The sequence below is a fragment of the Lonchura striata genome, chromosome 18 (genome assembly GCF_046129695.1).
Source record: "Lonchura striata isolate bLonStr1 chromosome 18, bLonStr1.mat, whole genome shotgun sequence".
NCBI lineage: Eukaryota > Metazoa > Chordata > Aves > Passeriformes > Estrildidae > Lonchura > Lonchura striata.
Window position 1 is genome coordinate 3,598,102 of NC_134620.1, and position 25,731 is coordinate 3,623,832.

A 25,731-nucleotide genomic window follows, 5' to 3' on the forward strand; every position below is an offset into this window, starting at 1 on the left:
AAGTCCAAAATGCAGATTTTAACTGAAGCAGACACTGTTTTATTACTGTTTCCTCTGCTTTTCCTAGGTGGCATGGTTCTGCTTTTGAAGACTTTTAATTTAATATGCAAATTTTGAAGCAGAGGGTTTTAAACCTATCACTAAGGGAATAATTTGAAAGAAATGTTATTTGATCCCTGTCTTTTTCTTCCCCTCTAAATGTTGCTTCCCCAGGACATCAAAGAGGGTTTTTTAATGCAATAATTATGTCTAAATCAATTGTCAACTAGTTATGTGAGTCAGTTTCATAAGTGTGAATTAACTTGTTCCTTCCCCCTTTTTTTCACTGCATCTAAGGATTCCTTTCTAATAGAGTTATTTAGGAAAAATGAGAGTTCCTATACAACTAGTGGCATTCTTTTCCTTGTGATATGCAGAGTTGTATTTTGCCTGTGCATGCCTTCCTGACCTCTCAATTTCAGTAACCACTTTGCACAGAGCAAGTAGAATTCATTCGCTTTGCAGAATATACAAATGTTTCTTTACTCACTGTTTTAATTTGCACAAATGGAAGAGTTATTTCTTCTAGTTTACTCTTCTGCCTTTTTAAAGAAAAGGGGTTTTAGCACTCCGGACCAATCTTGCAAATTTATGCAGGCTGAATTCTGTTTTTCTGATTTACCTGTTACTGAAATAATTTGTAAAATATTTTAAAATATTTTTGCTTTAATTTGAGCTATTCAGTTGAATTTGTAATTTTTGAGGACATGCAGTAATCACACTGGCAGTGCCTGCATTAAATTTAAGCATTTCTATGAGTTTTGGAGACTCTTTCTGCAGTGAGAACCATAGGATTTTTTTGGTTAAATGCTTTTCTCTGTACTGTTTCTCTAGGGAGACATGGAACAGGCCCTTGAAAACTATGATATATGCACTGAAATGCTGCAGAACTGCACTAGCACACAAGCTAAAGCTGGCAATGAGTGTGGCATTGTCATACGGTTGCCTAATCTGCACGTTGATTCTGTGGTCTCTTTAGAAGAGGTAAGAGTTCATTTGCAGGTGTGTGTTCCCTGTTCCACCCCTCCCACTCCACCTCTCCCAGTTTCAAATGTCACCTATGTATTAGTTCTTTTGTGATAGAAGTTTACTGTATTTCAGAGTGAGGGTTTTGTTTTGTTTGAAGATTGTGTCAAGGCTACTCTCTCTTTTTCAAAAACTACAGTTTTTGTATCTCTTGGTCCTTGTACATATTTAGATTGCTTTTATACAAAATAAAAATATTAAAGCAGCTGCATGCATTAAAACAGCAGTAGTTCATTGAATCAGTGTTTTCTTAAACATTAAGAGCTGGGAGAAGCATCAGTAGCCAAATATAAGTGAAAACAAAAGTTAAGATTATATCATCTGTGGTGTTTGCAGATTGAAAAGAACCTAAAATCTCTGGAGAGGTGCCAGTCTTTGGAAGAGATCCAGCGCCTGTATGAGGCAGGGGACTACAATGCAGTGGTGCATCTGCTCCGGCCAACCTTGAGCTTTAATGGCTACGGCAGAGCCAAACACCTGGAGTTTGTCACATCCATTCCAGAGAGACCAGCTCAGCTGCTGCTCCTCCAGGTTTGCTTTGTTTCCTACAAAATCTGGTCTAGTAAGGAATTAATACACATTCCTGAAAACAGGAGGGAAGGATTTCTGGAGTGGGTGTTAACAGTTATGAGTCTTATTTACGAAGCAAAACATGGAACCAAATCTGTAAATGCTCTGAAGATCTCAGCTTTATCGACATCAGTAGCAAAGTGCCAGCTCTTGCTGGCTGAGAATGTGGCTAAAGATACAGGATGTTGAGGCCTCCATTGAATGAACAGAAACTTGAATAATTTCCTGAGTTATTTCATGGGTGAATTAATGCTGCTTTGACTATATGGTGACTTAAAACCATTTTGAAACTTGGTTATCTAGCATATGAATGTTTTTTATGCTGTAAAGACTCACTACTGCATGAATGAGAAACTGTTGATACATGCAGTATAATTGCTGTAAAGTTAATCCATTTGACACTGTAAAAATAAGTGTACATTAAGTGTATAAATGAGCTCAGCTGAGTATATTAGGTTATTTGGGGGAAAAAACGTTTGAACCAAAAAAACTGATGGTCTTTTAACTGGACTGAGCCAAGTCCTACATTTTCCATGCTGTCAGGTGACCCAGCCCTTTCAGAGTAGAAAGAAGCAGAAGTTGCTGTTACACTGGCCTTAGAGTTGCTTCTTTGTTATTGATGAAGTAATAAAATGGTAGCACGAGATCATCAAGATCCAAACCTCGTTTCTTGTAAGGGCTCTGTTGAGCTGTAGATCATTAGAATTACAGACTTACAGCCATCCCTATTTTCTTTCCTTGCATGTCTTATTAAAGCAGAATGATGTGATAATTTTTTTTGTATTTAGGTCCTACTTGAGTATTTGTTGTCCAGGATCCATGTACCTCCTATTGTCCTTTTAATGTTGCATTTAAAGATGTTGTTTCATTTCATTGAAGTAATCACACTAACTGAATATAGTGTTTTGCTTTGCCCTGCTGTGCATTCATGTTTAAAATAAACTCTTCATTGTTATAATAGATCTTTTTCATATTTACATTCCCTAGGACTCCCTGCTCAAACTGAAAGACTACAAGCAATGCTTTGAATGCTCAGATGTTGCCTTGAATGAAGCAATTCAGCAGATGATCAATATGACAGCAGCCTCTGCTAAAGAGGAGTGGGTTGCTACGGTAACACAGCTGCTCACAGGAATAGATACTTCATTATCATCAGTTAACAGCATCTTGAAAGACTCCTCTGTCACACCAAGCCTGGTTCGCTTAACAAACAACCTGATCCAGGTAAGCCATGGCCTGGCACCAGGGGAGATGTGCTGTGTGCTGCAGAATTCAAGGCATGATGCAGTAGCTGTGTGAATTCCCACCCACTCATAGTGATGGCTTTGGTTACATCCCTGTTACATTTTTGGGGAAGATGGGTATCACCATATTGTGTGAGCATTGTCATAGTCTGCAGTGTGACAGACCTGCACTGAGCACACACCTGTGTTAGAACCAGTACCTTTAGACACCAAGCTGCCTAAACCAATCAAAATATGGTGGTAAGATAACCCAACACTGGGGGTTTAGGCTATTTGAAATGGTGATAATGTGAAGATTGATTGAGCTGCTTGGGTGAAGTTTCTAAGTTATGGCTCTGATCTTGCCTGGATGTGCTTCAGGCTGGAGGGCAAGGTCCATAAGCCTTACAGGTAGGGTAGAATTGCTTGCAAATGCTTGCCAAAGTGTTTTTCTAGTAAAAACAGAAAGGATGATCTGAACAGGGCAGGGGAAAAGTAAAATGTGAACTGCTTCTAGAATTATGAATACAACTAATTTTAGCCTTTTACAGAAGGTACTTTCAAACCTCAAAACTGAATGAGTGTTTTCAGCCCAGGTAACAAATGGCAGATTTACAAATGGCAGTTCTGTTAAGAAGCAGGTGTAGTTAATGTCAAAATTCAATGTGCTTGCAATTCTCAAATCTCTATTTACTTCTGTAAAAGCCAAGGACCCTTCACTACTTACGAAATCATACTCTTATTATGTAAAATTGTATGTTTTATAGAATGTAATGGAATTCTGGAGAACAGAGTGTTCAGGCACATCATTTTTATAGCATCTTTAATGATTCTAGTTGGTCTTTTAACAGTTGTTTTAAGACTAGTTCTAGAATTCAGGAATTTTTTAAAGTTCCTCTTCATCTGGGTTGTAGGGAAATTTCTTGTACAATAATGAGGCCTAGTAATGCTAAGAATTGGTGCTGTGTATTTCCTTACTATGAATTGCTCATATAGCATATAAACAGAGACATGTAGGTGGAAAATGGGGGTGCAAGAGGAATGTCAGAGTAGGGCAAACCATCTGCTATCCTTCCCCTACTGATTGGTTTATCTCTAGCATTTTTAAGCCACTTGTGAGAAGCTGAGACTCAATTTTAGATTATTTCCTTGGGGTAAAATGTGGGATTGTTTGGGGAGGATTCACACCTGACCTTTGTCTTGCATCACTTTGTCTGTATAATGTCTGTTTCTTTATTAGATCATAGACTGCAGCATGGCTGTCCAGGAAGAACCAAAAGAGCCATATGTGTCCTCAGTGCTTCCATGGATCATCCTGCACAGGATCATCCAGCATGAGGAAGATGCTTTTCGATCCCTTTGCTGCCAGCAGCAGCAGAACCAGGGAGAAGAAGGTAGATTATTTCTTCACTTTTATATATTGGACCTGAGCTCTTTACCATCTAGCTCAGGAAAATATATGTAATAAACTATTTGTTTGTTGTCTTACCTTGCTGGCTGAGGGGAGTAGGAGGGCTATGCAAGCATTGCTTTCCATCAGAGAGGAAGCTGTTTGCCAGCTGAAGCATTGACTCAGACTTAACTCAGTTCTGTGCTACTTTAACATTTACCAATTTCTTTCTTCCAGTGAGTCCTGATACCCCTATGTTGCCTTCTTCACTTATGCTGCTGAACACAGCTCATGAGTATTTGGGGAGAAGATCATGGTGTTGCAATTCAGATGGTGCTCTGCTCAAGTTCTATGTAAGTATTGGCATTGTGGAATAACTGAGATTGAACTTTGTTCCCTGCTTTGAGATGTGGCTTGGCCAGATGACTTTCAAGGATCAATCAGAATCAAAGTTAGATTGTTTATTGCCTTATCTTCATGTTAAATATACACTTTTAGATCCACTTTCCATCTTCTCCCAGACAAACATATGAAAGTTTCAGTCAGTTTAATCTGAATAGCAAAGGCTTGTTATTCCAGACCCTTTTCTATTGGTCTGCTTCTGTTATACTCCCCATTGTTCTCTAGACTTGCCTCACTGAAAAGAATTGTTTTATTCTTTCTCCTTTGTTTTGCTTCTTGCACTAGTATTTTATTTTGTTCATGGGATTTGAAAGAGAGGTAGGAATGACCAAGCAGTTGGATAGTACTGTACATCATTTAGAAGCTAAAAAAAACTGTTGTGTTACATCTTTAAAATTGCTGCTATAATAACACAGTGGGATTCCATATTCATCTTGTCTCAGTGATTCTAAATAAGTTGCTCACTTCACAGAACTGAATTTGTCAAGTGTTAGGTAGGGTTTGCACGTTTTCAGTGTACATAAATACTGTTTATCATGTAAAAAGAACATATTTAAACTTTCAGCCAAGAAAATTCAATTTTGAACAGCTTGGTTGTTTGTTTCTTCCAAATCATAAGAGTAAAGATTTGCAGCCCATCATCTATCCACAGTTACACAACTGGAATGCTCCTGATTGCACCCACATCCTGTGGTGTTACCTGGATTTGCACTGAAGCTGTGATGCATTTAATTGTTCTGCGATTGATAAATTTGTCTTGTTTGATTTTAGCTACCTTGATTTTATACCACAGTCTGAAAAAAATTGCAATTCTATTGTTTTCAATGTTATTAACTAAATATTATTTTAAATACTCAAACACAGTTCATCTGTTGAACAATGATAAGAATGATGAATTACTTTAACCCTCCATTTTCCCATGTCTTAAGGCTGTTCTTTGCTCTGTTGTTCAGATGGGTGTGTTGCATCTCATCTCATGTGCTCCAGGAATGGGTGTCTGGGCAGGAATACTGTAGCATTATTAGATGAAAGGACTTAGCCATTCATGGTTGATCTTTTTAAGATTATTCCTTGAGGTCTCGTTGTTACACCAGAAAAGAAATTTCCCGTGGTAACTAGAATATTTCTTTGTGTTTGCTCATTTTCTCTTAGCTCAGAAAGCCAAGTGTTTCCCTGAGCAGAGCACTGACAGCCTGGCTTCTGGCAAATCCCAGATAATGTGATGCCATGGCATCCACTGGGCTGTGCTCTACAGGGACATTTCAGTGGCACTTTGCAGATTCAGCTTGACTTCACTGAGGATTATTACCTTCAGCCAAGAGAAAATCATGATTAGTTCTGCATAGAGCTACTCAGGAATCTCCTAATTTCCCTTCTCAGCACTCCCTGGAGCTTATTAGCCACAGATCAGTGCCAGACCCCATCTATCTCTGCATTTGAGCAGTGGCATGTCCAGGACAGTAATTTAGACAGCTGGGAAGGATGGCACAGAGAGCCTGAGGGGTTCTGCAGGAGTCAGCTCACCCTGGTAGGGCTGGAGTGAATGAGCAGTGTTTGAACTGAGGCTGATTCAGGGTAGAACTATCAGATTATCTCTATGTCCTGCTCTCCTCAGCCTCCCTGGTGTTAGAAGCAAAATGCTGATACACCTGAGCTGCCCCTGCAGGGACTCCAGAGGGCTTATTAGCTCAGCCCTGTGCTTCATGAAAATAGATGGGCTGCTCCCAGGCTCCGGCTTGCCCACAGATGTCGTGCTCTGAAGTAATGAGTCTGAATTGTGCCTGAAAAATGTGCCTGTACCCACAGCCTGTGGAGTCACAGAGTATGGGCTGGGAACCTGGGAAAGTACAGATGACTGAGAGCTGCCAATGTATTTACAGTGAGATCTTTGCAAATGTCATTGGGTACTTTAAACAAAATGTTTCATTTTCACCTACAGAACTGGCAGCTTCTTAAACAAAAATATAATATAGTATTATTAAAGACAAGAATTTGGTTTTCAGAGACTAGAGGGTGTTGGAAGGATAGGGAAAGACAAAGGTAAAATGAGATGAATTATTTGAAGAGAAAGGCAGCTTCAAGAATGTGAAAAGTGTGTTTCATAGATTAGTGTTAAATGGTCACCTTCTGTAGGTAAACTGCTCGAGGACCTTATATTGCTTGTGGATGAATGTGCTGTGCAAGAGAAGGTGTTAATATCAATTAAGGCTTTTAGCAATACTCTGAATTATTAGGAACAATTCTGGATTTCTGCCAAGAATTTGAAAGTTGAATAATAACACAGGAGATTGTTTTGAATGCTGTTCAAGTGAGAATTCTGTTACTGCTGTTAGATGTGCTTTTGTTTGTAGGAGTAGGAATACAAGGGTTTTGTTACAGTATCCTCTGATGCTCACTGTTTTTCTTCAGCTTTTTTATCTACCCTTTCTGTAAATTTCAAATGTTGATCACAAATTCATGTAGGGAAAGTGCTGGCAATAAGGTGGCTGCTGGGACTCAGTATGAATGAGTCTGCTGTGACTCCAGATGTCATTGAAATGCTTTCTAAGAATTGTCTTTGCTTTTCCTTTTCAGGGGTTTGGCTCTTAATAAATAGGACCTTGATCTTAGCACAGATATTTTAATCAGGAGAGAATCAGCATCTTCTATTTAATTCCACTCTTATAAATAAGCTTCTTATATATAGAAAGTCAGACTTTTGCCTTGTAATGCAGTGTTTGTATTGATAGGAAAGCCCATCATGATGAGAAGCTTAATGTAGGATCTTGCATAAGTAATTGAGTTTGCAATCCTAGATGTTGAAAAATGATAAATGGTCACAAATAAACTTTTTTTTTTTTTAAATTGAAATCTATAGTGGAACACATTGAAGTTTAATCTTAAACCTCAGTGGCTGTGTGGGTCTTGTTTGGGTTACAAAATAAATATCCAGAATAGCCCTACACAGGTTATTTTTGGTGAGCATATTTTTATTGACCTTGAAAAATGTCTTCTTGGAATGTGTTCCTTTTTGGTTTGTTTTTTATGGAAGCTTAGTGAGAATTTTCAAAGAGCTACCTTTCTTCTTTTGGCATTCAGCTGCTGTTTTTATAATGAATGTCTTAAAGTATCAGCATCTTCCAAAATATTCTACTGATGGGTGCTTTCTCTTGGAGTGTTGAAGGTAAAGATAGCAACTTGCTACAGTGTTTAGTAATTTGGGATCAATCCAGCCACTTTCCTTGGTGTGTAGCCATCTGTGTAATACTGTTCATACTGTTCAATTCTATAGTCCTTTTAGCCAGATTTTCATTAACTCTCTCTCTTCTTTTGCTGCCAAGTCCTCTCCATCCTGCTTTTTTTCATGCAGAGGAAATTGCTGGTTGTGAGTTAGGGCAGAAATTCTTCTGTACCTTTTCTTTATTCACAGCATTGATGAACTGTATTTCACAGTTATATTCACAGAAGCAGCTTGGTGTTTAGGGGAGAACTTTGAATGATTTTAAGTTTGAAACATGAAGCTGATATTTAACCTCATTGATTAAAGATAAGTATTTATGAATTAATACAGGAAGAAAAATAAAAGCACTTCAGTACTGCTGCAGTGCCATTGGAATGACTTATGTGAGACCAGTTTACAGAATTACACGAGTAATATTTGGTTGTTATTGGAGACCAGTTTATAGAATTACACGAGTAATATTTGGTTGTTATTGGGGAAAAATCCATGTAAAAATCCCTTAAAATCTCTTAAAGTTGTTTCATCATCTGCCTTTAGCAGCTCACTGGGTAGCTCATTGTGATCTGCAGGTGACCTTGTCCTTGATGCTTGCCTTGCAGGTTCAGGTACTTCAGAAAGAACTTGCAGCTTCCACTTCTGAAGATACTCATCCATACAAAGAAGAGCTGGAAACAGCTTTGGAACAATGTTTTTATTGTTTATATGGTTTCCCTAGCAAAAAAAGCAAAGCAAGGTACCTAGAAGAACATTCAGTACAGCAGGTAAGTTATATGGTATCCAATGTCCGTGGAATATCCTGAAGTGATGAAAGATGCACTCTTGTTTTGTTCTAATGCACTTTGATATAATTTGGAGAAAGCCTATTTTTATTTCCTTGTAAATTTTATGTATTTTACACATTGTAGAGAATAAAATGAAAGTTCTAGTATTTTTAAAAATTACTAAATATTTTTTAAATTAATTATTAAAAATTAAATATAACAAGTCGAATATTTTAAATGCTAGTCTTATCCATAGTAGTCTGCCGTTCTGAAAGTATTGAGACATTGATTTTATTAAGCTATCACTTTCCTATTTTCAGCTGAGAAGAAGTTCAAGGTTGAGGAAAATTTAGAGAGGAAAAGTCAGCTTGAGAGAAGACAGTTTTAGCGGCCAGCCTTGCAGTTTATGAAAGTGAAAAATGTCACTGTTTAAAGTTTGCAAGTACATTATATTATCACTTATTTTGAAATCTCTGATGGTAAATACCTGATAGCTGTTTATGAGAAATGTGAAATTCAGTTGAATTTGGGAGAAGGGCGACTACATAGTGCCTCTGGAAGAGGGTGGTAATATTAAGGGAGGAAGAGAAAAATACAGAGCAGCAATACAATGTCCTCCCTTGAGAAACATCACTGATTTTGTTCAGAAATCCCAGACTATTTTCCACTTACCAAATGCAAGGGGTCGTAGAATTATCAATCAAAACCATTTTCATACAAGCAAAATTATTGTCTGGCTCTTTTGAACAAATCTTTTAAAATACACAAATACTCTTACAGTACTATTCACTGAGTATTTGGAAATTTTATATGTTATACGTACATCTTACAGAGTGAAGATAATGAAAGAAAGGGGAGAAGTAAGAAAAAGAGAAATATGAGGAGATTACCCTCTGCAACTTCCCTGCTTTTGAGTGCAGAGCAAAATTTACTGTAAGGGTAAAGTGAGCAATAAAAGGAGAAAAGTCTAGCAGAAGAGAACTCTCGATTATTTTGGGTATTTTTACTGCTTTCAAGAAAGAAGAGTGAAGAGAAAATGGGGAGTAAATTCTGGAAGTAACTTTCTGTAGAGATTTCAAAGATTTTTAGGGCTCAGAATTTTCCCATTTCATTGACTCTGATTAATGAAATCTGAATCATGAAAATGATTTGCATTTCATTAACTCTTCTTACTTGGCTCTGAAATGAAAGGGGCAGAGTTCTTCTCCATATTTTACCCATGATCTTAGTGTCACATAGAATGTTTACAATTGATTCTTGCTTATAAACAATTTTTCTGAGCAAGTCTTCTAAGCAAGTAGAATTAATTTATTTTTACTTTATTTTGACTTTAGTGACATACACTAAGTTACAGCAATATCTTTGTCTGTTAAATCAATGAGCAGTATATTGTATTTGTGAGCAGCATAAATTAATAGCACCATAGGTCTATTCTGGGGAGGTTTAGTTTGGTTCCTGCTAGAGTAATGTGTACACTCCTATGAACTAGAAAAGCTATAGAAAACCATCATTAGTAGACTTGAATTTTAGAATTTGAAGTATTTTTCCCCCCTCTCATCTACCTCCCTCTTCAGGTTGATCTGACATGGGAAGATGCTTTGTTCATGTTTGAGTATTTTAAGCCTAAAACTCTTCCAGAATTTGATAGTTACAAAACCAGTACTGTGTCTGCTGATTTGGCCAACCTTCTGAAGAAAACTGCCACAATTGTTCCTCGCACTGACAAGCCTATGCTGAGCCTGGAGACTGTATCTGCCTATATTGAAGGAACGTGCAGCAAGGTATAATTAATTGTTATTTTAAAAAATTAAATTGAGGGGAGTAAAAATTGGCGTTGCTGATTTTATGTTGACTTTGAGATTATTAGTGGGATGATTTATTCCATGATGTTGGGTTTCCTTGGGTAATTGCATTTAAATAAAATAAGAATGATCCCACCAAAGCTTTTAGTCTTTGAATGGTAAAATATAATCAGGATGAGATGTTCATTAGTGTTTGTAAGTGCTCTGTGTATCTTTGAAATGCTTTCAATGGCTTTATATTCAAAACCTTCATATTGTATGATGAAAACCTTCATTTTGTGTGATGATTGTGCTACTTCCTCTACAAGGAAGAAGCAAATGTGTATCTCATTTAATATAAACCCTTGCCTTTTTTATTTTCAGGCACCATCTCTCCCCGAGGGTGCAGACTATTCTCCACCAGTGGTGACTGAGCTGTATTATCTCCTGGCAGATTATCATTTCAAGAACAAAGAACAGTCCAAGGCCATTAAATTTTACATGCACGACATTTGTATTTGTCCAAACAGGTCAGTATTTTTGAATCCTGCTGCATGTCCTTCGTTCTTCTCACTTTATTCAGCACTGAAAAGCAGACAACTGGTTTCATGAAGGAAAAAAATGCCCAAACAACCAAAACCTCCACCTGCAATCCATTTTCACAGGTCCATTGTATAATTAAGGGCAGCTCTTAAACAACCCAACAGAGAAAACAAAACCCGAAACACAGGGTTAAATATTTGATTGCTTTGAAATTAAAACCAAAAAATGAAAGGAGGGGTGAAGCTAAATTGAAATAAAGAGTAACTGTGAAGAATGAGCTGTTTGTACCTTTTGTTCTTGCTTTGGCATGTTCATGCATGATAAGGAGTGAAAAATATCATCATTTGCTAAGTGATGATAGCTATAGCACAAATGGCATCCTTTAGTGCATTAATTGCTTAGGCTGACCTCTTCCTAAAAGTGTTGATATTGCTGCTAGAGAACTACACAGGGAATACAAATAAAGTATTTAAGTGATACTTAAACAAAACCACCTTGTTTCTTGGTAATTTACAACTCACTGAAATACCATCAAGACTAAGCTCTCTCATCTTAAAAATAAAGCATGTACTGAATATCTGTCTTCTAAATTAAATTAAATAACCTTTAAATTTACTGATTAAATATAGAGTTTGCATATTAGGTGGTATCATTTTAATTCTCCTTGAAGTTGATAGATCAGGGTCAGTAATTTGATAGATTTGAGACAAGAAGACTGTTTCTAAATCCAGTCATGTAATGGAGACAAAAGGGAGGTGAAGGCACAGAGCAATTTTAGATGTGAAATCTTCAGAGGAAATAGCTGTAGCTTTAATGTTATTGCATCTTTTAGTATGGGACTTGTGACTAGCAAATGGCTAAACCTTTTGTTTAAAGGCAGATAAAGAAATTACCACTATCACCCCCTTACCCATTTTTCTGCAGTTTTGATGTTCTAAAACTTAAATTCAAAAATAAATGAATGGAATGCATTTTTACTTTAATATGTGGTATTTTTTTGCTCAGAAGATGCCTTATGTGGTAGTATAGTATTTTTGCCCCAGTCAAATTAGTTGGTATTTGTCTGTACTACAGTTCCTGTTTCATTCCCCTCAGGAATCTGACTATTGAGGTCACTTGACCTAGAAATGGGTTTTCAGTTGGAATCAGAAGAAATTGCAGGCAAAAATATGAGAACATTACGGTTGTTGCCTTGGTGCTAAAATCATGGTAAAATTGAAAAACCTCAGAGAAGAGGAACCCTGGTGTTAACCCTGGTGTTAGTGAGGCTGTGGCCTATGGAAACCACCCTTCAGACTGTATTGTCAACAAACAGGGCTGGACTTTCAACAGTCCTTCAGGCAGAAATTACAGTTTTGGTGCATCAGAATTTTGCTACTTGAATGCAGTTTCGGCTTTATGATTTTTATGCTGGGAAATGATGATGATTATTCACAGTTGAGTCCAACAGTACAAGGTGTCATAATGTCTGCTGGCCTACAGGGTGACAACATTTTGACAAGGCTGCATGGTTACTGAGAAAAAACAATGGGAGCCATTAGAAATATAGATATCCTGGCTTTGCATGGCAAATAAACCTGGATTTTTCATCAGTTTTCCATGTGTGACAGTTACTGGGGACAGTGCTTTGTTAGGAAATCACTTTAAGAAAATCAATATGATTTAGGCCGTACAGCTTATGTTCCACTCTGAGGAGAGGAGGAAGTGCAGAAATCTGTTTTGTGTGATGAAAGGAGGAAAAAGTTGTAGATACAAGAAGACAAATCTTGTCTGTGCCTTCAGTGTAATGTTCAGGGGGGATTTGTTCATGGGCTGTAATAGCCTGAGATGAGAGATGTGGGACTCCAGGCAGCTCTTCAAATGCTGTTTATTGTGTAGAAGATGTTACAGCAGTCTCGGGTGGTGGGTAACAGAGCCACGCCTACAGCTGCCAGCACCAGCTGCAGACAATTCTGAAGCTGCTTTAGTTCTGGTTACAATGCAGTATGTATTTTTCTTTGCTGATCATCTTAATACATAACAGCCAATCAGCATCATACACAACACCTTTACTATTACCTACAGCTTATCATAACTACTGTCATTACCATATTATGGTCATTACTATCCAATCACCTGAGTTAGTATGCTACAGTTTAAGCTTAAAGTTGTTTTTCAGTTTTCTTGCAGTGGAAAATCTTTAGACCTTTTTTCTACTTGCCACATCGGCATATTTGTTTGCCTATGGTATATTTCTGCTTTTCCTAAGACCTATTTCTGCTTGGTAAAAACATCTTTTTTGTTTGTGGTCAACATATCCTTTGCTGTAGTCATAAAACCTCCTTCCAGCTCGACTTAACCTTTGCTTTCTTAGTTGTCCAGCAATGGCTCAGCAATTCTCAATTTAGACATCTATTGTTCTTTTATATCAAAACTTGCTTCCATCTCTGTTCTGCTCTCAGGTTCTACGTTCAGAGAGCTTTCTGCCAAGCACACGTATCTGTGAAACTTTCTTGTCAAACTTTCATCTTTCCCAACAATGTTCCTGCCTGCACAGGTTTGACTCCTGGGCTGGGATGGCTCTGGCTCGAGCGAGCCGCATTCAGGACAAGTTGAACTCCAATGAACTGAAGAGTGATGGCCCCATCTGGAAGCACTCTACCCCTGTCCTGAACTGCTTCAAGCGGGCCCTGGAGATCGACAGCTCCAACCTCTCCCTGTGGATCGAGTACGGCACCATTTCCTATGCCCTGCATTCCTTCGCATCCCGACAGCTTAAGCAGTGGAAAACGGAGCTTCCCCCTGAAGTTGTGAAGCAGGTGGGATCTAACAGAGAGAGTATAACATTTTAAATATTTAAAACTAGCTTTTCTAACATAGTAAATATTTAAATTATGTATTTGCATGCTATATTCTACATATGAGACCGTATGGTTGCTTAGTAATGTTGGAAATTCCAATATTCATATAATATGGTGGTGTCAAGTAGCATTTGAAGGCGGGCTTTTTCCTTTCTTTTTCTTGTGTAAAATCAGTTTGAGCCTAATCTTCAAATTGTCTTTTGAAGATGACACAAAATTATTGTAACCTTCTGGAAATTATATTTACCTTTCCTTTCTGTAAATGTCATACAATGTTTCCAGGAAAAGGTGAAATGCATAAATACTGAAATAGTGAAGAGATCAGAAATTACTCTGATACCTGTGTCCACATGTAATCTCTTATATCTAAAGACCTCTCCCCTTTTTCTGTGGGTTGGGCCATTTACCTAAACAAAAGATCAAAATGAGAAGATTGATAGAATTTCCATTGAAAACATTGTTATGAAATCACTATCTCTTTCTGTGTAAGGGAGGTGAAAAAGATTATTAAGAAGTTTATTGCTAAACCAAAATGAACAATTCTAAATACACTGTGACAGTGATAAGAGTTGCTTGGAAAAATGTGAACTCCAGTGAACTCCATTTCTGATCTAGCTATTCTGATTTCCAAATGTTACCTAGTCTGCAGCTGGAAGCACAGTGAAAAAAAGGAAGTGCTGGTGCTCTGCTGTAATTTGTAAAACTTTCAGTGTTTGAACTAGAGAGATCAGTGCTGGGAGCACCTTTTGCTTCTGGGAGAAGTATTGACAGGAGGTGGTGAGTGTCACATCTGAGCTGCCTCCAGCACTGCATTAACACTGCACTTCCCACAGGCACTTCCTTGCCTGAGAACAAAGCTGATGTCAGCCTGTATCAAAAGGGAACAAATAGCTTATTAAAAAATATGTTTGAAATAACAATAGAGATTTCTTCTGGAGGGTTATTGCATCCAACAACTCCAAAGTGAGCTCCTCAGAAAATTAAGTTTACTACATTTTTTGTCTTTGCCCTATCAGAAGTTTGGTCTTATGGTCTTGCAGCCTCTTGGCAATGAGGGATTTGTTGAAAAATTCCAGGGATAGTGCTGGACTTACTTCATATTATCAGATAAAAGGAGCAATACAGAGCAGCCATCTGAAGTTGAGTATTAAATGAGAATGTTTGTTTAGGACTACTTAAGTCTTCCTTTTTTCAAGTGAATATATTAAAAATGCATAATTTAGTAAGAAAAGCTCTATTATACTAAAAGATAAATTGAAGCAATTTCATCTCATTTCCACAGATATATCTCTTCAGGTATGTGTTTCTCATACATAAAAAACTTATTATTCTCTTCTTCTTACAAAATGCTTAGGAAAGGAAAGGTTATGTTTTAGTTCTTGGTTATAGCCACACAGCTTAAATTTATAAACTTCATTTTCAAAGAGGGAAAATTACATTAATGCATCTTTTGACCTAGTTTTTTTTACATGAATTTATTGGCATTTAACTTTAATTTATGCTGCTGGTTTTAATATTTTTTGATGGGGTGGGGAGAATATTCATCTCAAAATTTAATACATTGCAAGCAAGATGAAACACTTTTCTTCACAAACAAGAGTGGTCCATAGTGGCTTTAGCAGACTTCAGTTGCAGAACAAAGCAAATAATTTTTTTCTTTGAAGAGTTAAGATAATTACAGCTGCGAAAAAGCAGTAGAATTTCTGTAGACATGAATATTGGGTTGTTATTTTTCAGATATCGATATAAATACATATAAATATATATAGATATAAGTATTTTTTCTGTCTTACTATTTTGTTCTGGTTGTTTGTGCCAGCAGTTACCAGAGTGAACGCAAACCTATCCATAAGCACATTCTGTGGGCTGTTGGGGTGTGTTTCATCACTTGGGATGTATTTGATCACTTCTGCATCTTTTCGGTGTGAAGCGTTTAAAGGCTGTGCCGTGTTCATGTGCTTGTACCCGTTTTTGGGGTTTGCCACGTGAGCTGCAGTGACCTGGTGTGCTGTGTTGTGCCCCGTGGCAGATGGAGGAGCGCAGGGACGGCATGCTGGAGACAGCCAAGCTGTGCTTCACGTCGGCGGCGCGCTGCGAGGGCGACGGCGACGAGGAGGAGTGGCTCATCCACTACATGCTGGGCAAGATAGCTGAGAAGCAGAAGCAGCCTCCCGTGGTGTACCTGCTGCACTACAAACAGGCAGGCCATTACCTGCACGAGGAGGCTGCTCGCTACCCAAAGAAGATTCACTACCACAACCCACCAGAACTTGCCATGGAAGCGTTGGAGGTAAAAGAATGTTGGATGTGTAGGCTCTAAGTCTTCTTCTCTACAGGTTGGTAGGCACTTGTAGATGGTGTTCTGTGTTGGGGAATGTTTGCAAGACACACTTGGAGAGAGAAATGGAGCCTGGTTTCATTTCAAAGGCAATTTGGACAGGTGGGTAGCAATTCCACTTCTGAATTTTGCTGCACACAGTTCATTGGTTTTTATAAAAATCAAACCCTTGATAGGATTCACAGGCATCTTGTTCCTATGGAGGCACAGGTTCATGCATGAGGTGGGACCTTTGCTTTCACTGGGTTTTCTGGTAAAGGCAGTGACTCTAGAACATACCCAGTGGTCGCTTGGCCCGCAGCGAGGCCAGTTCTGCTTTCTTTGTTGTGTTCCATAGGTTATGGTTATAAAATTTGTACAGTGTTAAGATTTTGTAATTTAAAAGCAACTTTCAAATGCAGGGAAAGTTTAATTCAGGTAAGTTTAGGTGACAGGTAGCTAACTCCTGAAGATTCTGTAGAGAAAGGACTATTTGTAATAGATTACAGAGCTACAAATTCTTTACTGACCAAAAGGACTTTGGTGTTTTTTAGGTATATTTTCGACTTCATGCTTCTATTTTGAAACTTGTGGGGAAACCAGACTCTGGAGTAGATGCAGAGGTTCTTGTTAGTTTTATGAAAGAAGCTTCCGAGGGACCCTTTGCCAGGGGTGAGGAGAAGAACACCCCAAAAGTTGCAGAAAAGTGAGTGCTAGCTTCCAGCAGTATCCTCTGAATGAATGCTGATAAACTATTGTACAAAAAGCTATTAAAATGAAGCTGAATAAAATATAAACAAAGTGAATAAAATTTATGCTAATGTTTGCAGTTTTCAGGTACCATGAATAAGATTAAATGCTACTCTGAGATCTCAATAAGTGGCACAGAGGAAATGGGAGGGGAAGAAACAATTTTGATCTTGTGATCCATTTGGAAGCCACTGTTTTTGTTTATTCATAAATTTTATTTTTAAAATCAACAGTTGAAAAATGCAAATACAAATTACATTCGCTTATAGGACAAGAGATTTTGGTCCTTACAATTTTTCTCATTAACAACTGCAACATAAAGAAGAGTTTACTATTGACCAGTGATAAGGGAGTGTCATGGTGGAGAAACTTCATAATTACAAATTTCCCTGGGCAGCTGCTAATCATAAAAATTGAGAACCACAAAAAACTATTTTTCCTCTTATTAAAAAAAAAATCTCCATAACATTGACAAAAAAAACTTTCTCTCCCTAAATAAACTAAAAAAAAAAAACCCTATTTGAAAAGTAATAAACTAACTAAAATTTTAAAATTTTATTTCTGTACATTATCAATAAGAAAAAAACTTATTTTAAAAAGTTTTCTAAAAAATGTATTTTAATTCTTTCTACTTTTTTTGATTACTATTAATAAAGTTTTCTTTATACCCTTTTAAAGTTTTAAATCTACTTTACCTTTCTCCTAATCCTATCTTCCTACCTCACAACAAGAAATTAATACATAAGTGATTAACCAACACTAAAACCCACAACACTCATCAATACATTAAGTTAAAAATACATTAAGTTAAAAATACATTAAGCTAAAAATACATTAAGTTAAAAAATCTTAAATTAACAAACCAAAACCACTGCAGGGAGGAAGATAACTTGTACTAAAAATTCTTTATTTAGAATTTCTCAATGAATGTTGCCCTGATTTTTAAAAGTGTTAAGTTTTCTTTTACAGTTCTTTTGAAAGTTTTCTTTTAGTTTTCTATACCTCCTGATGTTTACATACTTCTACTGGAGTTCTCATGCACTGTTCATGTAAATAATGATTGTTTTGCATTCTTCTCTGTGGGAGAATTGATGGACTGTTGGTTTGACCAGTGTGGTTGGAGAGGTGGCAATTTCATCCTCCAATCCCCTGTCACTTTTGGAATTCTATATATTGCGAGGTCAGCAATACAATTGGCTCTTTTTCTCTTTGGAACTTACTAAGACTCTGTGTACTCACTTCGTGTCCAACAGTGACAAGTAGTGAGTTTCAGTTGCTGTATTGGAAATGTTGTAAGAACATGTATATAAAGACTTCCCCTTTCTTCTCGCCCTCCCAGAGAAAAACCTTGCTTGATAGATGAAGACTCTCACTCCTCAGCTGGAACAGTGCCAGGCCCTGGGACTTCCCTCCCCTCCTCCTCGGGTCCAGGTCTGACATCCCCACCTTACACAGCCACTCCAGTTGACCACGATTACGTCAAATGTAAAAAACCCCGTCAGCAGGCAACGCCGGACGGTACAGTCCCTGTTCTCAATTCTGCCAGCAGGGAGGTGCTCTGAGCTCAGCATGGGGGGTTTGACCAGTTTGCTCAAACTGCTCAAGGAGGGTGAGGGGTCTGTGGTATCACGGGCAATATTGAAGCTCATTATCTTTTTATATATTCAGTGCCTTAAATAGAATCGATGTACAGTCAGAGCTTTAAATACAAAACTCAAAGTTGTCACCTGCCACCACTGGTACTTGTCATTTAGTCAAAATGGTAATGTTGGTAGGAGGAGTATGAGCTCACTGAATTTTCAGTGATTTTTGTTCTCTTCAGAGCTCTTTAGGAAAGATGTGGGTTCAAACTTTAGAAGGCTGGACACTGTTTCGGCCTGTGTGAAATGAATGGTGAAAATTTAAACTGGTTCCAACAAGACAAATTGGTAAAAAAACAACACAAGCCAGTATTACAATTTCTTGAAGGAGGCAGGTGGCAACTATTTTGAATATATTGTGATTCAGCACGAAGTGATTTGCATGACAGTCCAGTAGATTTCATCTTTTAATTTTTATTTATCATTTACAATGACTGGTTAGCAGCTCATCTTTGAATATAAAGTGATAAAATAAATAATTGGCTTATAAATGCAAGAAGAAGGGGGGTGGTGTCGTAGTGTTAATGAAGCTTTTGCAATTGCATATGTAATAGAAATTAAGTTACAATTTAAGTAACCTGAGTTTATTATTTGGCTAGGAATTTGATTCTAATTCTAATCTTCCAGCCATTTGTTTATCCATCTGGATCTATGAGTATCAGCACTCAAGGAGTAAAATACCTACAGTGTTTAGCTTGGTATTGTTAGACTGTGCCAGGCCCCACAGAAATGCTTTGCTTGATATAAATTTATTTCTGGAGGGTGGGCTGCTTCCTATTGTCATTTTCTGAATAATGGAAATTGTAAATAACTTGGTTTACATGGTTTTGAAACAAATGTTCGTATACCTGAAATTTTTTCAGGGTGAATTTATTTCTTTTCTTCAACAATTCTTGGTGCAATTGACAGAAGCTCTTTTATTTCTCTCATTATATTGAACAGAGAAATGTTTGTTTTGTTACTGCTTGCATTTCACTTGGGACTAATTCATTAGACTGTTTTGAAATCATTTGTAGTGTGGAGGTGTCAATGGGTTATGTAGTGATCAGGCTCTTTTATTGGCTTTTTGATTTCTTTTTACACAACAGCATAGAAGGGAGCAAATATTTAAATATTTCTTAAGTAATATTCCCTGTGGGGGGCATTTCTGCCTAGGACTACATCTGCGTAGGTCCTGAAGAGTGTCTCAGTTCTCCCAGGAGAGCCATAAGCTAGATAAATATTCAGTGTGTGTGCTTTGGAGCTCCTCTCCAGTGAGGCACGCTGGGCTGCGGCAGCCGAGGGCCCGGTGGGAGCGGAGGCGGCTGCTGAGCCAAGCCTGAAGGTGCAAGTGCAGGAACATCTGCCTCTGCCAGGGCTGCAGGAGCAGTGCCTGGATCTGCAAGCTGAGCCTAGCTGGGACTGAGCTTTGTGCTGTCAAAGCAATTCCAAATGTCAGCTGCTGGAAGAGGCAGAGTTTGGGTGATCTTCAGGAAGGCTGTGTGTAACCATGACAAGGAGAATTGCAGAGTACTGCATCATTCATAATGTTTTGTAAGTTGCTGGCACAACTAAACCCTGGATACAGCATATTGAAGAACCCCAGGAAAGTGAAATATTTGCCTTGAGGCTGTTACAGATGGAAGAGCTAACAGGCTGAGCTAACAGGCTCAGAAGTCTTCCACTTTTATATTATTACATATACTGTGCTCTTCTGCATGCATTTGCATTTTACTAGTTTTAAAATACATACTTTTGAAGTAAAATGCTCTTGACATCTTACACATAATCACATCACTGAAGAAAGCTGGCACCAGCATTTCCATTGTACCATTCCTAAAAATAGCAAGAAAGTACTCATTGTTTGACTACTCTTTGGATTATTTTTTTAACCATTCTGACAGGAACAAAGCAGTCTATATTGTTGTTCAGAAATTAGTAAGTTGACCAAAATTCAGCCTAGGTATTTATTCTTTCTGAGGCTTGACAATACTCTTATTTACTCTTTCATTGATATTGTTGATCATAGATGGCATAGGTAAAGTAAGGGTGTACAGTTTTACACACTTTTCATATACTATCATAAGCAAGATGCTGTTGGGATTATTACTGACCTCAGACTTTTTTTGACCATTTCTGTCTTCTGTCCTTTGAGAAAACATGACCTGTGAGGAAAGAGAAAAGGAATTGCAATGGTTTGTCTGCAAAGAAGAAGGCTCAGGGGAGACATGACAGCAGAGTAACCTAAATAGTGTTGGAAGCTGCACTAAGAATTAGAGGCAAAACCCCAGGATATCCATGTTCATGGAAGACAGAACAGATGATATTGCACTTAAATTGCATTTTCATTCTGAACATTAGAAAACTGTGTTAGAGTAGTCTTAGGAAATTCTGGTTTTGTATAACCCTGCAATATTTAGCAGTGGAAGTCATTAAAAAGTGGCAATGCAGCTGTCTGCCAGGCATGATGGAGATACAATTTATCTTGATGGAGGATGGAGGAATGGACTAGATGAACACTTGCAGTTCCTTCTGAACTGTACTTACTCTGTTAATTTTGTGGGTTTTGTGGGTTTGGGTTTTGGTGAGTTTGTTAGTTTAGTGCCTTCTAGAGCAGTGAATTATCTCATTACAAGCTGGAGATAATTGCTGTACAGCAAAACATCTTTTCTTGAAAATACTGGGGTTCTGAACTTCAAACATTTATCTGTGAACAGGTGAAGCTGTGAGGGCAGTCTTATTTAGAATACATTATATTTGAAAGTGTCATAGTTCTGTAGCTCTCTAGGATGTTCTGCTGGTAGAAGATGATGACTGGGATATGCAGAAATCACTGATAAAGTTGAGAGCATTAAGAGGCTTCAGATCCAGTGAATGCAATGCTGGTGATACTAGTTTTAAGTTGCGTATTTAATGAAAATAGTAGAAAGGAACCAGTAAATACAACTTGGAAAGTAACTAAACTTCTTTTTTCTTGTGGCAGCTGCTAGCACATATCTCCTTCAAGGAGACAAAGTATTGCTGAGTGGCAGCTGTTATTTGCTGGCTGACTTGCTGCTGTCATGTGTGTAAAATGGGCAGCTTCCTTTCTCTTTTCTTGTCCTTCCATTTGGCAACATCTTTTCTTTCCTTCTGTTAATCCCTTCTTTCCTGTCATCACCCCTGCCTATTGCTACTTTATAACCCTCCAAAGTGAAAACTTCCATTTGAAGTCTGAAGCGTAAGTTCAGACTCTTATTTTCTAAGAGCAAAATAAGAAACAGGAAAACCCAGGAACTTGCCCAGTTCACTCAGGCACTGGGACTTTCATTACCTGTGCTGTTACTGTGTTTACACAGCTAAATGGTCAGTGTTACATAGCAAAACAGATAAGCTCTCTGTCCTCCTCCATACAGACTGGATGTATGTAGTCAGTAAAGTTATTCCAATAAAAGCAATAGAGCTAGTTCAGAAAGCAGGAAAAGTAGTAAAATTTGAAAAAAAAGTCTGAATAAGGAATCTGTTTCCCAAAAAGTAGACTGGGAGATTGTTTAGGAGTCTTTTTTGCTGTAATATGCCTTTGTTGTGTTGATACTCAATTCCATATTCCTGTGGTGGTATGCAGATGATGTATCCATGGCTATTGCAGTGTTAAAATGTTGTGTTGTTTAAGTCTTCATCCATGTCATGTAGTATGTCGTGTGTAGTTAGACTTAATTGTCCTTTTTTGTGTTTGTCTTTGCCTGATTGCTTTTGCAACCAATATTGCCCGTGCTGCCTCTAACCTTTACACAAATCTCTGTTCCCCAGGCATTCTCTTCCTGCTTTTACCTGTCACGGCTTGCTTTTAATAATTGGCAGAACCTGCATGATAAACTCACTGGGAAAGGCTCCTTGCTTCGTGCTGTGGGAGAAGTCTCACTCCATAGTTTGTTGGTCTGTAATTCTGCAAATGTGATGAAGATGCACAGTTTTTGTAAATGGGGGTTCTCAACATCCTGATGAGACAAAGGTGATCTCTGAGCAACTTCTTGCACCAGGTTGTCACTCCTGCTAAACTAAACCAGCTTCTGGGATGGAGTGGATGTTTCTGTGCATAAAAAGAACATCCACTTTGCATTTTGGAACATTAAAAGCTTGCCCTTAAAATTCTCTCTCTTCAGCAGTTAAAAATGAAATCTTTGGGTCTGCAGTGCATGTCCTGTTCTGGCACGTGGTGCTGGATGTTCATGGGGACTGCATACTGGACTCCATGAATAATGAATCACAGCCAGTTTATTGCAGTGTGCTCCATTTTTACCTTTCCCCAATTTAACCTCTCTCTGATTAGTACAAGTGTCACACTGAGATGTAGTGTGAGATTATGTAAAAAGCATTTGTCCAAATAAATGGGACACGGGTGAGATACTCTGGTGCTCTGCTCTTGAAGACAGAACAGCAATATAGGACTGTAAGTTATGGAAACACATTCTGTGTTCGGTACAGCCAGACAAAATATAGACTCTCATCTTTGACTCATGTTAAAAGAGAACTCCCTTTGAATTGCTGTCCTCAAATTAACCTACTCCCATGCAAATCTTTGCAATTCTTTTGTTTTTTAATAATGTGCAAATGCCTTTTGATGCAGAGCTAAATGTTGTCTTCCGTTATGGGTGGAATCTGTTTGCAGAATGAGAATTCTGTGATACATCATGTTTCTGACTGCAGACCAGTAGAGAAAAATGCTCATATGTTCAAGTGAAGAGGGGAGAGTGGTGCCAGGCAGGACAAAGAGAGTCTGTACCTTCACAGCCTGTGAACAGCCCACTTTTATTGCATGAGACAAGATTATTTTTTCAGTTACATATAGTTGCTTATTCATAAGCTCTGAACTGTGCAGCAGGATGTTTTGTTTCTGCAAATTGAGTTAGCATATGTATAGAGCTCTGTAGAAAGGGTTTCTATGCCACTCATATCTAATTTTTTGACTTGGAACTGATTGTTTATCATGATTCAGATACCTTCTTACAGTAACTGGATGCACATTTTCCTTCACATGTTTAAGACTGACAAAGATATCATTAAGAAGTGAGTTTGGTTTTCTGAGCCTTTTACATGCTCCTGTATGTAGGTGTTTCAGAGGTCTTCTCCATCTTCCTTTTAACTTCCAGAAAGTTTCAAAAGAAGATTACTGAGCTGCATAGTAAATAATTGTCAAAGGCAGAACACCTCATTGTCATTGGCACCATGAAGCTGTGCATAAATTCTGTAATTCTGTACCTGGTCATCATGCTTAGCAGTGAGAGCTCTGGCACTGGGATTGTCTGAGCTGGTTCAGGTCACTCACACTGTGACACATCACCCTCCTTGTCCCTGCTCAGTGCTGGGGGGGCTCAGTTTGGGTCACTCACTGTGACACATCACCCTCCTTGTCCCTGCTCAGTGCTGAGGGGGCTCAGTTTGGGTCACTCACTGTGACACATCACCCTCCTTGTCCCTGCTCAGTGCTGAGGGGGCTCAGTTTGGGTCACTCACACTGTGACACATCACCCTCCTTGTCCCTGCTCAGTGTTGGGGAGGCTCAGTTTGGGTCACTCACCGTAGCACATCACCCTCCTTGTCCCTGCTCAGTGCTGAGGGGGCTCAGTTTGGGTCACTCACTGTGACACATCACCCTCCTTGTCCCTTCTCAGTGCTGGGGGGGCTCAGTTTGGGTCACTCACTGTGACACATCACCCTCCTTGTCCCTTCTCAGTGCTGGGGGGGCTCAGTTTGGGTCACTCACTGTGACACATCACCCTCCTTGTCCCTGCTCAGTGCTGGGGGGGCTCAGTTTGGGTCACTCACTGTGACACATCACCCTCCTTGTCCCTTCTCAGTGCTGGGGGGGCTCAGTTTGGGTCACTCACTGTGACACATCACCCTCCTTGTCCCTGCTCAGTGCTGAGGGGGCTCAGTTTGGGTCACTCACCATGACACATCACCCTCCTTGTCCCTGCTCAGTGCTGGGGGGGCTCAATTTGGGTAACAAGGCTTATGGATGGTGCACAGGGCTGCTGTGGGAGGCTGCTGGCACAGGGTAATGCTGCTGCCTGAGCCTGTTTCCTGTTGTATTTTAAAATTAAACAGTCATTTATGCTCCCCAGAGTTGAGCACAACTTTGTCCTGGTGATGGGGTGGCCAGCAGGGGCTGTGCCCAAATGCTGAGGGAGCAGTGACAGTGACATGCTGATGGCTGTTTCTGCTTGTGGAGAAACAGTGGGGAACAGGGATTTTTGAAGTCAAGCCATTAAACCTATTCCATTCAGGATAAGATTAGTGTTAAAATGCTCTTAAGCATGGGATTAAGGCAAACAGACTTCAGATCTTTTTTCTAACATCTGTGACAGATGTGTTTTAGTAATGACAGTGATTTAACAATCCATGTGACTGACAGGACCTCTGGGTGATGCAATAAAGGTCTTGGCAGTACAGATGAATACACAAGTTCTTTCTTCCCAATGCCATCTTTCTGATAATAATTAATATTTTTTTACTAATTTCTTTGAAAGTTAACAAGATTCTTCATTTGACCTGTTTAAATCTCCTGTCCAAAGCTGCTCTTTTTCACCTTTTGACAGCATAGGGGATGTTATCTGACACAGATTTGAAATGAAATGTCACAAATTGAGGACATTATGAGAAATGAGGTAAAAGAAACTTGCTTTCAAGTGCCATTTTCTGAAATTTTTAGAGATAAGCATGAAGTATTAACTTTACATCAAATTGAGATTTCAGCTCATTGGGTTGTTTGAAATATTCCTAAAACTTAGTAATGATGCAATGAAACAAAATATAATAATACCAAGGAGAAACATCTGCTATTAGATCATATTTTTCATAAGAATATAGTTACAGTTACTTATGCACAATTTAGTAGAACTTTCTCCCTAGTCTCTTCATTTCCGCTCCAGATAATAATTTTGGGACATTAATACCCAGCTGCGTTTTTATCTTAGCTTTTGAAGTAATAGGAAACTTTATAGGGAGGGACCTCAAAAGAACATTTAGTTCTTGATTTACCAATCTCTTACAACGAGGGACCACCCCAGCTTTTTGGAAAAGCTTGCATTATTGCTATTGCTGGGTGGAGAAACTCAGAAAATAGGTCAACAAAATATAAAAACATAAAAAAATAAAATATTTTTAACAATGTAAAAATACTTTTTAATACTTTAACTCTTAAATTACACTGGGTTGCATTAAATTGTGTCTAATCATTTCAGAAATTATTAAGAAGCACCGATGTTCTC

General features: G+C 38.4%; 1 protein-coding gene across 3 annotated transcripts in view; it reads left to right on the forward strand.

Moving 5' to 3' along the window:
- CABIN1 (calcineurin binding protein 1) overlaps positions 1-25,731 on the forward strand; it is a 109,778-nt gene that overhangs the window by 11,074 nt on the left and 72,973 nt on the right. For all 3 annotated transcript variants that reach the window (XM_021549888.2, XM_021549890.2, XM_021549889.2), the window contains exons 16-27: positions 874-1,023; positions 1,402-1,596; positions 2,623-2,859; positions 4,099-4,252; positions 4,486-4,601; positions 8,470-8,631; positions 10,206-10,412; positions 10,797-10,942; positions 13,492-13,753; positions 15,825-16,085; positions 16,667-16,818; positions 18,202-18,380. In XM_021549888.2, coding sequence (XP_021405563.2) covers positions 874-1,023; positions 1,402-1,596; positions 2,623-2,859; positions 4,099-4,252; positions 4,486-4,601; positions 8,470-8,631; positions 10,206-10,412; positions 10,797-10,942; positions 13,492-13,753; positions 15,825-16,085; positions 16,667-16,818; positions 18,202-18,380 — 2,221 coding nt within the window. The remainder of the gene's footprint in view (positions 1-873; positions 1,024-1,401; positions 1,597-2,622; positions 2,860-4,098; positions 4,253-4,485; positions 4,602-8,469; positions 8,632-10,205; positions 10,413-10,796; positions 10,943-13,491; positions 13,754-15,824; positions 16,086-16,666; positions 16,819-18,201; positions 18,381-25,731) is intronic.